The sequence below is a fragment of the Acanthisitta chloris genome, unplaced genomic scaffold, assembly GCF_000695815.1.
Source record: "Acanthisitta chloris isolate BGI_N310 unplaced genomic scaffold, ASM69581v1 scaffold11435, whole genome shotgun sequence".
NCBI lineage: Eukaryota > Metazoa > Chordata > Aves > Passeriformes > Acanthisittidae > Acanthisitta > Acanthisitta chloris.
Window position 1 is genome coordinate 11,490 of NW_008674176.1, and position 15,477 is coordinate 26,966.

General features: G+C 37.8%; 1 protein-coding gene across 1 annotated transcript in view; it reads left to right on the forward strand.

The window, feature by feature from the left end:
* The first annotated feature begins 3,371 nt into the window (after nucleotides 1-3,371).
* LOC103802705 (histone deacetylase 4-like) overlaps nucleotides 3,372-15,477 on the forward strand; it is a 58,983-nt gene continuing 46,877 nt past the window's right edge. The window contains exons 1-2 of the mRNA XM_009075223.1: nucleotides 3,372-3,454; nucleotides 5,531-5,649. Coding sequence (XP_009073471.1) covers nucleotides 3,372-3,454; nucleotides 5,531-5,649 — 202 coding nt within the window. The remainder of the gene's footprint in view (nucleotides 3,455-5,530; nucleotides 5,650-15,477) is intronic.

Genomic DNA, 15,477 nt, shown 5'->3' on the forward strand with positions numbered 1-15,477 from the left:
TTCCAATCTGCAGTTTTAGAACAGCGTGGATTATTTTTCTCAGTTACATAAATTACTGTCCTGGGCTGGTATTCCTGCTCGTTTCCTCTTCAAATTACCAACACAGCTAAAGAATTGTAGCTATTTGCATCAGTTTAACTTTCTTTGGAGATTTCCAGCTCTGTGTGATGGTACTTGGAGAGTCATTTCTGGCTTGGGTACTTCTCTGCAATCTCTTCTGGGAGAACAAATGTTTGGGAGCATCCTAACCATGCACTTTAAATGGACAAAAATAGAATGGAAGAATAAAAGGAGCAGAGTCCCTTGGTAGAGTCTCTTTAATGTCTTGCATCTGATGTTCAGATTGGTGGGGAGGGGAGGATCACATGCCTGATGTTTTCTCTAGAACTACACCCAACTGGAAGCCATCCCTTGGCTTCTCTGCAGACAGCAGCATACCCAAATGGAACACATTAATTCTTTGGGGAAATCTCCTTAGTGGGAGAAAAAGGAATCTTTTCAGCTTCTCAGACACACGCTCTGTTCCCAGTACTATCAGACTGAAAGAAGAAGCTGCAGTACCTTGAGTGGGAGGACGTAGTTTCGTTTTAGCGACAGGGTTTATCATTGATAAACAACTTCTGTGATGCAGCTGCTCAAGCTTTCAGGTTTTGACATGTTTATTAATGAGAATGAATGCGAAAAGAAAGAAACAGTCAGCCAGGCAAGAAGCCCCTGTAACTCTGTTGTCATCGTTAGGTGAATATGGTATACCAAATATTTATGCTTCTATATGACTCAGGATCACAGAAAATAAATATCTCTTTTATGCCTTTTATTTTCTTTGGAGAAGGGAGTAGAGGAGAGTGTGAGTCATAGTGGAAGAAAAAAATTCATTTCTCTTCTGACAAAAGCTGCTCATTTTGTCAAAGAAGGATTCTAGCATTAACTTTGGTTTTCTGATAACCTCTGCAGCCCAACTGGCTTAGAGCAGGAAGCAGTAGCCTGCCAGTCTCCAATCTGTACCTGTCTGGTGACCAATGACCAGAAGCCAAATCATATTTCTTACTCCTGCTGCATGTAAAATATTAACTGTTCCTACCTGGGTCTGAGTGCAGGCTGCTGGTGCACCCTCACGAAGGATTTCTGGTGAGCAGTTTTCACCCTTTGCACTGTAACAAATCCTGCCAGCTGCAGCCTGACTTCTGAGAGTAGGGTTGGTCTGAGGAATCCAGGAAGGTTAACATGAATATGTATTAGTGTATGACCAATGCTAGTTGTATGCTTTAAAAAAAAAAAAAGCGTATCGTCTATTATGATTGGATTCAGAGGGTTCTGTTCTTAAGCAACTGAGAAGGGAAGTGCTATGGTTATGGGAGCTCCTGAGGAGGCAGTCAGTGGGTGATTTCTCTTTCTTACACCTTGCTGTGCCTTCCAGAGTGTAGATGAGATAAGAAAGGAGCAAGATACAGGTTCTGATGATTCTCTGCTCCCAAGAGACAGTGAAGGCCCAAGAGTTGTCCCTGCCTGTCCAGCTGCTCACACTCTCCTGAGGTAGGAGAAGACTGTTTATGAGGTAGAAGTGATCTTCATGTTGCTTTGGGGTACACAGAAGGAGTGGAATCTAGTGCTTTGTGTAGGCTTTCTTTACAACTACCAACGTCAAATCATTTGTTGCCCTGCCCATGGCAGGGGGATTGGACTCGATAGTCTTTAAAGGTCCCTTCCAAACTAAACTATTCTAGGGTTCTATGATTCTGTGATTATTCTAGAAATAGTTATTCAGCAATGATGAATGTGCTGAAGTCTGAGAGGTGGCAAATGACAAAGGGTTTATGTCCTGGTGAAATTAAATCTGAATTTAAAAATGTGTGTATATCATTACTTATAACATTTTTATAGGAAAGAACCTGTTGCTTTTGTGAAAGAGTTTACATGTGTGTTTTGTGTCACAAAGGAGTTGCCACCAAGGCAAGACAAACATTACAGGTGTTCTACCTACACAAACTCCAAACCAAAATTCTGTGATGTTTTCCAGACATTAAGCTGCTCTTTTCTGAGCAGAGATCTCATAGCATTTATTCAAAAGAGGGAAAGCCTTAAATGCCTGTGTGTTAATGTAGAATACTGGTCTAGAGATTCAGGAACCAAAGGTCTATATAGTTTTTTCTGCAGTTGAAAGAATTGTGCCTGTTGTCTTTTTGAAGGATCAAATAGTAGTCTTGGCTCCTGTAGCAAGGGCCACGGACACCCTGGAATGTTCAAGAGAGGAGTCACGCTTGCTGTCCTAGTAAGCAGATTGTGTCTTCCTTATTACCTTTTTAAAAGAAAAGTCCTCAGAGTTTCTGTTCAGTATTAAATCAAGAACAGCGTAAGATGGATGATCTCTGACATTCCAATTCCCTCAATATTATGAAGGATGAAAAAGAAATTAACAGCAAAGGGCATATAGGTTAGCTCTTCTGGTACATGGTATGCAGAGTAGCAGCTGCAAATTCTGTCTTAGTTTGTAAGACAATATTATAGCAAAAGTAGGGTGCTATTTTTGTGGTGAAACTTGACAGACGCTGTGTACATCTTAAAGGCAAAAATTCTTTTTCACAGACAACCCCTCTTAGCTCTTATTTTAGTCATGTGAATTCAGATAATACCGAAGGCAGTAACAGAACAGTGAATTCTAAATTCCACTTCTGGTTGCCCTTATAGCCTTCTCCTTTCTAAAACTGAGATTCCCATATATATTTTCTGTTGAGATTTATGAATCTGCTACTATTTCCTGTTCAGTACTATTGAAGATGGTGTTAATAGTTATTCCTGGTGCTTTGTGTTGAAAGACTTTGCTTTCAGTATTTAATTATTTTCCTAATGTTACCCAGTATGGCTGGAAGTTTTAATGTCAGACATTAATTTGAAAATTTGAAGAAACTGTGTCTGAACAATTTTTGCTGCTTCTATGAATGAGATTAAGGGCCAAATGCATTTTTTCCAAAATTTATTAAAATATGTGCTGACATCTTTACGCTTTTGAACAAGGTCTTGAAATGTGGTAGACGTGTGGTAGATTTTCCCAATGTTCCAAATTATAAGACTCTCAAAAAAAAATGATTCTGTGTTAGCCTCATTAGGTTTGTTACTGCTCAGCAACTTGAGTTTCCAGAGCTTCAGTCTGCATTGAACACAATCCATCCTCTGACTCCTGAATATAGTCTCTGCTGTACCCTGTGGTGCTGCCACTTCAACATGAAGAAATAAAACACAGAGCCTGACTTGAATTTGAGGAAATGTGAATGGAGAGAAGGAGGGCAAAAGCGCAAGTGGCTGCATATAGGGAGGGTTCTCCATAGGATCCCTCCTTCTTTCAGTGTATAAGATATATGGTTCTATGGGGAGAGATGAAGATTGCATATCAGCCACAGTCCTCATCAGTAATCAGGATCCATGCCACATGTGTTGCAGACGTGGGGGAGTTTGGAAAGTATGTGTTGCTTCAGATAATGCACATATAATTAGAGTATCAGAAGGTATGTACATAAGAAAGATAAGATGTGGTTACATAGGAAATCTTTATCCCTGATACTGTTCCCTAACTTTGTGGAGATTAACTTACAAAAACGTTCAGTCACTGTAGTATCTAATGTGAATATTCATATGTGTACTTTGTGTTTTATATGGTTATACATCACAGAACTGTAGGAATTAAACCTAGATAAGTAATCGGCCTCCTGCTTCAAGGCCATGTCAGCTTGAACCTGTAGCAAGTTTGATGGATATTTGTTTTACCTATTATAAAAAACCTCAGCAATGAAGAGTCTTCACTTTCCTTAAGCATTTTATTTACATTATTATCTAGTCTTACTATTAAAAAGCTTGTTCCAGTGTCTGAACTACAGCTTTCCTGCTGCAACTCTTTCAGGTCCTATCTACAGTGTAAATACAGAACAGGTTATTTCTTTCCTCTTGCAACAATGACTTATATATTTGTAAACTTTTCTCATGTTTACTGTCATGTTATGTGAATCAAATAATTGTAATGCCATTGTTTTATCCACTGGGGTTATATTTTTTTAGAAATTTTTTTTCTTTCCTTTTGACCTCCAGTTGGTCTAGATCTGTCTTGAAGTCCAAGCCTCAATACTGGAATCCATACTAAAGCGGAGGCCTACTAATGATGTGAAAAAAGAAATATTTCACAAATTATATCACTTTGCCTGCATTTGTGATGCAATTTCAGCAAAATCACCAAAAAACCTGAAGTTGCCTCTGCCCTTTTTTTCTGAAGTAAAACTGTATTATTTGAAATGCTGTATGCCCTGACAAAGACTTTTTGCTTAGTCTGAATTTTCTTTTTTTTCTGACTAACGAGTAAAAGGAACATTTTCCTAATATTAATGTTATATTTGAGGAAAACAAAGCAAAATAAAGTTTATAAAACACAGGTCAAAAACTGAACTAAAGAAAAGACAAAAGAATTGTTAAAATACTATTGTGCACTTTTTTTTTCCCCACAGAAAACCTTAGTCTTTCAAAAAATATGAACTCCTTGGCCTAAATTGATTATACAATAAATACATAAACACTGAACTAAAACAAACAGTATTACATGTGAAAAATTAATCATCAGATTCTGACCATTGTAGACCAATTAAAATTTCCTTGAGCTCATTTAATTGGAATAGAACAGTCATTTGTGTATTTGCCTTCTAATGTTAGTGGTGTCCCGCTGATTACAAGCTTGAACTAGTGTAAAAGCCATCCTGGTGCGTTCCCTTTGGAGTCAGGCTGAAAGAAGGTATCTGCAAGTACAGAAAGCAGGGGTTTATCTTCTTCAATACATCTTTCATACTTTGATATTTTAGAAGAGCAAAACAAAAGCAACAAAATATCACCACGGAAGTCTGTCAAGGAAGGGGTTAAAAAAGTGGAATCTTTGTGACTGTAAAGGGCTGAATTATCTTCCTGACACCAGCAGGGGTTGCTGTCACTAGTTTGCGGTTGTCACATTCCTGTTGGGCTTGACCTTGGAAAGGCTTGACAACATAGTCTGGATTTGATTAAGGGAATTTCATGTTTTTCCTTTGCTAGAGTCACCCCCCACCTCGACAAACATTTAGAAATGTTAAGAAGTAAAAAAAAAAAGTTTGGAAAGCAAACATTTTCCCAAAAGAAATTTATAGTTCAAATTTACACCAAGTTCGCACTAACTGGAGCAGTCCGGGTTTCCACTCAGGCTTTGAGAGCTCTCTGTAAACCATTAGTCACTTCCCTGGAAGAGGCAGCTTTTTATAGGCAGCAGGATAAAACAGACACAGATGTGTATGTAGTATTAGAAGCTTTTGCATGTACCTGCATTTTTTTCCTCAGACATAGAAAAGAAAAAAGGATGATTATAGAAAGAGATTAATTGAAGCTATGGACTTAGTTTTAAACAGCTACCATGGAGATCGGTTTAATTAAAATAAAATATATTAAGTTGTGTTTTTTGTGATTGTGACAATTTATATCATGAAACAGTTCTTTTCATTTTAACAGGTTGGTTTTTTTCACTTGACAGGACTGTGATTATGCCAGCTGCCAATGAGTTTGATCCAGAGATTGTCTTGGTGTCAGCAGGATTTGATGCTGTGGAAGGCCACGACCCTCCGCTGGGCGGGTACAAAGTCACAGCTAAATGTAGGTATTGTCATAGAGACACATTTCTTAGTTGGTATCTTTGCTAGTTAGGAACCTTATTATAAGTCTGGTATACATCCATGTTTTTGTTTTGTGAGATGACAGCCATGTCACTGAGGGCAGGGACTGTCCATCAGTTAATACCCTGAGATGCTCATGAAGCTGCGGCACGGTGGAAATGAACATGTTAGCATTTCTGGATTACTCTTTTCTGTTCCTCTTGGCATTCTTGTCTTTACTTATAAAAGTATTACTTCTCTGGCATTCAAATAACATTTTAGAGGTTTCATGCTTTTCAATAGGCCCCATTTTCCAAATGCTGGAGTAAGTTATTTCTCTTTATATATATATTGGAGATTTTAGACTTTGGAAGCCTAAATCCAATCTCATATTGCTCTGTTATTATTGTAATCTTTTCAGCTCCATGACATTAATCCTGAATTACATCAGTGTTTATGAAGGCCAAAGTTCTCTAAAAGACTACTCTGTTGGGTCTCAAAGTTTGGATGTGCATGTCAGTGCTCCAAATGTGTGCTCATGGCATGGATTTAATTCTTTCTGAAAGACAAGTCTTTCTGAGATATTTTGCATGTAGCATTCCAAAATCATAAAATCATAGAATTTTAGGGGTTGGAATGGACCTTACTGACCATCTAGTCACAACCCCTCCTATCATGGGTAGGGACACCTCCCCACCAGACCAGGTTGTTCAAGGCCAAAACTCTGCCAGGTTTGGGGCAGCCACCGCTTCCCTGGGCAACTTGTTCCAGTCTCTCACCACCCTTACAGTAAAAACCTTTTTTCTAATATCTAACCTAAACTTCCCCTCCTTCAGTTTGAACCTGTTAGCCCTTGTCCTATCATTGCAGTTCCTAACAAAAAGCCCCTCTCCCACTCCCTTGTAGGCCCTTCAGATATTGAAAAGTTACTATGAGGTCTCCATGCAGTCTCCTCTTCTCCAGGCTGAACAGCCTCAATTTCCTCAGCCTGTCTTCATAGGGGAGATGCTACAGTCCTCTTATCAACTTTGTGGCCTCCTCTGGACTTGCTCCAAGAGTTCCATGTCCTTCTTATGTTGAGGACACCAGAACTGCACTCAGTATTCCATGTGGGGTCTCATGAGAGCAGAGCAGATGGGGAGAATCACCTCCTACAACCTGCTGGACACACTGCTTTTGAATCACTAGCTCTTACAGGATCTTTTGGCCAAACTGATTCTGGGCCTGGCATGTTATGCAAGGCTGGGTGATGTAGTGACCCTGAGTACAGTAATGTGCACTGCAACATCACTATATATCAGTCACTTTCCATGACACAACATAAAATGGTTTCCTAATGCAGCACTGAATAATTTTCTTCAGTATATCTCCTTTTCTTCAGTATGTCTCAAGAAATGCCACAATATCTCAAGAAAGACTACAATAGCACTTCAATAGTTATTAAATATGGATCTCTGCTGCTAATGCAAATGCCTTGGGAAAAGTCTGGGGAAGTCAATGAGACCTAATGGCATTTAAAACACAGAGGATTTTGTCCTTCAGACCTCTGCCTTCTGTTACAGGTCTATAGACCAAAGTTATTGTCTGGTTCAGGAGGTGCAGGGAAGAGATGCATATTTTTAATTTTCATTTTAGCTGTCTGCTCCCCTGAATACCAAGGACAAGAGGATAGATGGAGAACTAGAGTGACTGTCCATAGTGCTGTGCTGTGGAAAGGGAGAATGCAGAGAGCAGGGCAAGGGCCTACCAAGAGACACTTGTACAGGTGCAAATGCACAAGTGAGCTGGAAAGGTAGTATCCCTGTGGCTGCAGGCAAAACATATAGAGTTTTAGCACAGTTTTTCAGGTTAATGCAGTGGTTGCATAAGAGAGGAAAGAAACATAGGAGACTGTATGTATGTTTGAGTATCACTGCCTGTGTATTCTGATTTTTATAAAACACTGTGCATGAAAAGGTAAGGGATTTACTGACTACTTTTTCCTGTAAGCGTGGTTCCTGCTCAGAGACACCATCACATAAACTTATGGAGTAGGAAGATGAATTTTAAACTGGTACAAAATAGATATTTCATTGAGAACCATTGTATCACTAGCTGTATTTAGGAGGTGGGAAGGCATGCAACATGTCCCCTAAGGATGCATGATGCTCTAGTAAGATGCTTCAGCATACCTAATGTTCTGGCATAGCAGCTTCAACAACTTAACTAGAAACTGCAGCAAATAAAAACTGATATTGGCATTAGTGTTTATTTTCATTCATGAGTTAATTAATTAACTCTTCATAACTTTTTAGAAAATGAAATCTTAATGCATTTTTAATAGCAGAGGCTGCACATCTCCTGCTGCACATGTGTCTGTAAGCAAAAAAAGGTGATTTACAGTAGGTGGCTCTTGTTTAAATTAAGGGAAAAGCCAAGATAGACACAGATAATGATCACGCACCTGAGGGATGAATAAAGCCTTTTGTACAGAGCCAAAGGAATTTATTATTTCCCCAAAACAAAATTCTCCACATTCCACCATACCATTTTAGAACATAACATACTATATGTGGTATGTAGAAAGATGAACAGTCTATTAAAAAAAAATAAGGTCCAAAGACAAGCTTTTATATTAAAGACTAAAAATAGATAGTCATTCAAATTTTTAATAGAATTGGTTTGTAATAATTAGAAATTATGCCCAAAACAAGTAAATGCGAAGTAAAGTTTACCCTGTAAATATTCTTTCTTCATAAATCTTTAGTACTTTGTGTAAACTTAATACATTGAGTTTTCTGATTTCTATGACTTAATACAAACTTTTCACTTAGAAATTAGGGAGAGATTTACATCAAAGAGAGAAGACGGGTCTTAGCTACTAACCTAGCTGTTAAAGGGCATTAGACAGCCACTAGATGCTTGATAATGAATTATTTATGTCTTCCCTTTGGACAACAAACAAAAAGAAAAAACAAAATATATTAACCAGACAACATTCTCAAGTCCTAAAGTAAAAAGCATGGGACGAATATAACAGGTTGGACTAATTACAGCTTTGGAGTAACTATATAGCAGGTGATTACATACAGAAAAAAATGGTCTACTAAATCTGCACAATTTGAGAAGTGTAAATTATAACCTTCTTTAATGCAGAATTTTAATATTTTTTATAATGGCATACAATCTTATTTACTGCAGGGTTGCCATTTCTGATTAGTAAGCAAACACATCAGCAATAAAATGATCATATATATGTATCTGTTTGCAGCTGGTTCAAAATCCATGGGTCTGATGTGCATGTTAAGATTTCTCACAGTGAGGTGACCCTCAACTCCTCTAGAAGGGGGTAGGATGGAATTTCACCTGCTGAGATCAGTGATGATAGCAGAGCTTGGAGATACCTCACTTGCTTAATTTATCTCCGGTCACATTAAGTAATTAAACCACTACTTTCTTCTATTGAAGAAAAAGATAGTGTTTAAAGAGGATTGGAAGGGAAGTTTGAGTCTTGCCTTTCCTTGCACTTTTCAAATCACTTTCCCTAAGTAAATCTATTTCTCCAGCTGCCTTTGCAATTTGTCCCTGTCTGTTGATTAGTTTTCACTAAATTAATGAATATTTAACTAACTTCTATGTGTCTGCAAAACAGTTTTTGTTGGTGCAATGTAGAATTGGGAATGAGCATTAACTAAAGCATTTGTTTCAACCACAACTTTGAGGATTACACAGGCATTTTCTTCTTTGTGTTAATTCTTTGTGCCAATCCTCTCTCTTAATGAAGTGCTACAATTTCAAAAAGTGCTTATATATACCTAGGTACACATATACATCTTGAAATATGTGTTCAACTCATGTGCATAAAGTTTCTGATGGATTTTATACTCTGTTAAGGAAAAAGTAAGGGCTTCAAAGACTTGAGGTGACTGGTGCTTTATGGCAGAACTTGCTGCTGCTTGGAAGTTGTCAATCCTTTGGTACAAGCTACATTCCTAATATCTTAGTAAGGAAAGGCAAGCTTTATTGACAACACTGATATAAGAGCACCTAGCATAATTAGAAGCAGTAGGTATACTTTTGAATTCACAGTCACTTTGTCCTGAAGAAGGTCTTCCCCCCTGCAAAAAAGATTTGTGTCTGAAAAGGCATTTGTTTCCCAAATATTTGTCTGATAACGCTATTATCTTTCCTCACAGACACTGCCTTGCTTGTGTCATTATGCCAAACCAAGTTTAACATCAAAAAGCAAAGAAAAGAAAGTGGAGCACATGTCATCTTCAACTTTTCTGGTAGGCCTCTTGGCCCGGGGTCTTTCATCAGATAAAGATGCCAACCCTTGCTCAGGAGCTTTTCTAACTTCTGGTAGGGTGTGGCTCAGATTGTCAGGGATGTTCAGGCAGCATGTCAGATTTTGCTTTCTGTGACTCTTCTAACTCAAGCTTAGCTTCATTAGCTGAAATGGTGGAATAGCTTTTGTAAGGTCAAGTACATTTTTAGTATTATCATAGCTCTGTCCATGTTGCTTGGCTAAGCGGTTCCCCGAGATGTGAGGTGAAAGTGTGTGTAGCAGCAAGAACTCTCTTATGCACAGCTCTCTTATGCAGGGTAATTATTGAGGTCTTTGGGATAACCTTGTTTACATCAGGGACTGTAAAAGTCCTTTAATTTTACTATAACGTATGGTCAGATGAGAACAAAACATGTCTCAATTCCTGACTAGTCCAATAGTTTCTTTATATTGCTAGATATGTATTATTTTTTTCAATAGAGGTGACAGATAAAATATCAGCACAATATATTAAGTATCATAAAAACATGGTTGTATCGAATTCATTTTTTGTACTGGAGTAATAAAACTTGTTAATAAAATACAAGAAAAATATTGGGCAAAGAAATAAAGGGGATAAAGGGCATTTATATTTAGAGTAATGAGATGTCTAAACAGTATGAATCAGCCCTTTCCTGTTATCCTGATGATCCTTAGATGGAACTACTGAAGACAGAGCTGATATATATTCTGTGCTTTATTTTACAGCTAATTTTTACATCTTCTAAAGTGTATTGTATTATCACACAATTTGAATTTGGTATAGTGAACAAGTCTGAAGAAGACCTGCCAGATGTGGCCATAAATTGGCAAGTTGTTAGATCTTGTAAGGGCACTGTTTTTAAATTTACCTCTGCTGACTGAACTTCTCCATGTAACATTATCCTGAAGTGAATTACTTTCTCTTTGCTTTATAGAACAGCCCTTAGAATAATGCTTGCATTAAAGTCACTGAGATCACTTTACTGTTCAAGTAAATATTCTACATAATTGCTCATTAAGTGGTGACCATTCCATAAAAAGGATAAAGTAAATAGAGAAGTGTCAAGCAAGAATGAAGTGGTTTTTTCAAGGTACTTATCTTTCTGAAACACTGTTTGTTAAGGGCCATGATGATTTACTGGAGTTTTCCTGTTGTTTTACTCTCCTATTCCAAAGATGCTATTTGACACCAGAGTGCAAAATAAAATCAGCAATTAGCAGTAGGAAAAGATTCCACTGTGGGTATTTAAAGAGTTTTGTCCATTTAGATACCTGTCTCCTGCTATGCCAAATTTGTGATGAAAGGTTGATCCAGCATCTAGAATATATCTGAGCCTAAGCTAATGTGCAGCTTTTAATGTTTTTATTTGAGAAAATTGCAGTAACTCCCTTAACTTTTCAGAAGCTGCATTATGCTGTGATACACTCCATTCAAGTGGAACCAATGAAAAAATGTGCTAAAGTTATGAGCAGTTTCCCTCCTCACAAGCTCTTGGTAGGTAGGGCTCAGAGGACTTCACTGTAACAATGCCCAGCCTGATTAATCACAACAGAGGAAAGAATTAATGTTCAAAACAGGTTCTTTCCAAAGGATATGTCTGCATAAGTTGTAGAAATTAATGTATTAAAGAGGCTGCTGGCTTAGACGTTGCCTACAGGTCTTCTGTTGAGGAATCTCTTCTCATGGGTGGAACTGATACAAGAGCAACCATGTTTAACTTGGATGCATGTCCTGTTGGTCTCTGCTTTGCCCTTCACATTTCAGTTCCAATTTCCAATGCTATAAAAAGTAAAATATACTTCGCATCTGTGGACAAGCAAATTCAGAAGTAATGTGTATGATTTTAACAAGGAGATGACTGATTGCTGAAACAAATGATCTAGCATGGTGTATTAACCATCACTGGAAGGCTTTAAATGAGACGTATCAGTGGCATCCTTACAAATAGGTATGCCACAGCACACTCAGACATTAGAGGCTTCATGCAAAAATCAATTAATAAAATTTCTCTTCAATAACCAGTGTTTTCTTGAGGCTTCACAGCTGTTCTACTGTATCTTGGAATTCCTTTCTGTTTCCCACTGTGTGTCATGTGTAGTATATGTGTTAGAAACAAACCAAAGGGTAATGCTAGAATGCATATCACTGAATTCAAATGCAGAACTGCTCAGCCTGCCTAAGCCTGGTACTTCAGATATGTTTCAGAGAAAAAGTTTCCCATGTGCCAACCTTGCTATTTCTAAAACATTCTAGGTAACTATTCTGAGTACTTCAAGTACAAAAAAAGGATATATATGTTTGCTGGTTTGTTTGTTTTCCTGGAAATGTTTAATTTATAAAGAGTCCTCAAATAATAGTTTAACTCACTACTGGACAGGACCTTGGACTGATGGTGAGTTGTTTAGGGTAGAGTGATTGAAATGTCTTTGGGTAGGGACTAGACTTGTGATTGTCTGAAAGATTTCCCTGACACGACTCTGAAAAAGCATCCTGACTGGGATCACTAGAGCTAATATAATAGGTAAATGTTAAAGGAAAACAGGCAAAAGGAGTCCTTGCAAATTGACAGCTGACTAAACCGAATAGTAGTTTTGACTTGGTAGCTCTTTTAATACAGTTTAAGTTCCTAAGAATAGTGTTGCAGGCTTTTATGATGCCATGTCTAATCTCTTCACAAGCAAGAAAGTCTTTTTGACTCACCTATCAACACAGAAAGCTATGATCTTGGTGTGCTGGCACTGGCTGCCTCTGAATGCAGTTCCAGTAGTTGGTGTGAGCTGCTCCAAGCAGTTAATTGCCATAGAAAAGGGTGGTTGCTCACTTCTTCCCCTTCTAAGTTGCCCATTGCTTACCTTGCACTGGCTCTGGTTCTTGTCAGATCTATCCATAAACACATGCAGCATTAACTCATCAATCCATCAGAAAACTTACTCAGTCAACAACATTGAGAGATTTCTGTTTGGCTTTGAAGCTGAATCAGATTACGAAGGGACCAATGTGTGCTGGGGCAGTAGAGAAAGGAAGAGAAGGCATAGGGTAGCTTGTGGTGGCAGAAAACTGTTAAATTACCTCACTTGTCACAGCTGCTCTCTTGTCTGAATTCTTCTGAGTTCAGAGATTTGATCTTTGTTAACATAGTTTGGTTATCTCTGTGGTACTTGTAGTGATAAGACAGATCTTGAGCAGGGTAGATTTTGAGCTTTTGACTCAGAGCTAAAAGCATCAGAGATGGATTGGATCTATGATTATTTATACAGTTTTTCACAGGGGAGGCTTCTCATTTATATCAGAAATTTTCTTTTTGTTACTTTTGTCTCCTTGAAACTACATGGTACCCAATCACCAGCAGTAAGAAAATGTAGCATCAAGACTTTGCTTCTTGTTGTTCACTTTGGACAGCAAAGTTTGGGTTTCCTCTACGATGATTTCTTGAATAGTAACTGAATGGGAGCTTGGTACAATACAAAAGACATCAAAACAGATGACAAATTCATTGATGAACAATCCTTATACATATTTATTTTCATAGGATTTACTGGGAGAAGGAAAGCATTTTGGTTTGTTTTTCCTCCTAGCCCACAACAGTCACTGCTGTATCATGGTTTGGACAGGCCATTGGATTGCTCAGCCTACCAAGTCAGATTATGCTGCATTTACTCCTGCATTTGTACTCCTTAAATTTGCTCTTATGCTGCAGATATCAGTTAATTATTTGCCAGTGACTCCAGGATGTGGTACATTATTGCCATTTATTCTACAATTACTTTTATAAATATGAAATGTAGGAAATTATGTAAATCCTGTTTTGTGAGGAAGTGTAGTCTACTGGCTCCTGTGGAAACAGCAGAGATTGGAATTCACTGTTTAAGATGAGTGTCCTCCCTAGGATATAGCATAGTAAAAGGCAAAGGTGAAGATAGAAGTCCCTTTTTATTTTTCCATTTAAAGAAGGGATTAGTGCTTGAAGAAATTCATAAAAATTCTGATGTTTGATTGAGGAATCTGCTTTCATGTACTGTCAAGTAAGCATGTGTCAATGGCTTGGACTGTGTGTTTGGACTAAGAGGAAACAGATTAGTGAACAATTCACCTCATTTACTGAGGCTAGGGAAATTCCCATCTTCAGACTTTGGAGGACCCATGTCTAACTGGATACATATTTAAAACACATCTGAAGGTTTCAGAAACGTCAGCACTCATTTTGTTATTGCCCAGTGGTTTCAATAGCTGTCTGGCTAACTGGTGTACCTTCCAGAAAAGGTCTACTTAAGCAGGAAGAGTGTAATTAGAAATATTGATAAATAAGCACTGATATGACCTGTGTTTTCACTTTCATTTCTTTCTGTAAATGAGCCAGGAGAGATTTCCATTTTCCACTCCCACTCCTACCTCTCAAAGAGAAGATCTGTCTGCTGGCTAGTTAACTACTTCGTACAAGTGAAAAAACACCTGTATACTATGTTCCAGATATACAGTGCCAATCCATCTGCTGAATGCATCAGGTGCCTGTTCCTTGATTTAGGGCGGTTGCTGGGGACAGGGCAGAGGATAGATTACAATGGGGGAAAAAAAAAGAGAATCTGCAGAATGATTAAGAATTATTTTCCCTTTTTGGTCATCTTCCTTTATCTCTTCACCTACCACTTGTAATTCTTTCTCTCATACTACAGTAGTGACATTGGTTAATGTCAATAACTGATGTGAGTGATGCAAAAAAGGTAATATCTGTGGCATCTTCTCTCAGTTTTGAAATCAAACTTATGCAATCTTTTTCCTTATTGAAACCAACAGGCTGTCATTTAGTAGAAGAAAGAAAAGGGCAAAGTATTTTTTTGCTTAGGCAGTATTAATCTTGTCATATTACAATTTAAATACAGCAAATTAAACATAAGTTTTTAGGGCCATTTTTAAAGTAATGGAGCTTGACACAGTGTTCAACAACTTGCATGTGCCTTTCACAGGATTGGGTCCTGAGAGAAAATTGTTGAAAGACCTCTCCAAATGTGGATTTCTCCATAACAAAGTGTCTGATCTTTTATAGCATCGTTGCACTGGGAATTAGGCTTGTCTTTGGGAATTTGTAGTCTTTAATAGAAGAGCATGATTTATTTCTCAGAATTTAACTATTCTCTGTAATAAATAGAAATGTGCCACAAGTATTTACTTGGTTGCGCCATGGGAAAATTTTTAACATATTGTTCACAGCTTCAGAATGCTATAAAAGAAGACTTGTAATTTGCAGACTGGACTATCCTTTGTGATTTCTAACCAATAGATTTGATTAATATCTTTCAAAAGAGACACCAGCCAAAATGTTTACATCTCATTAGGCAAAGAAGAAGAGAGCACACACAATTTTGATTATGATCTTGGATGCCTCATTTCTTTGGGCTTCACATTCCTACTACTTAAGGCGGACTGTAACTTTAAGATGTTATCTCTTCCCTGAGCAAATAAAAAGTCAGTTATGCTTTTTATGGTGGGTAGTTCTCAAACCAACAGGGGATTAGAAGATATTAGCTGGAGTTTGTGGTTCCCTG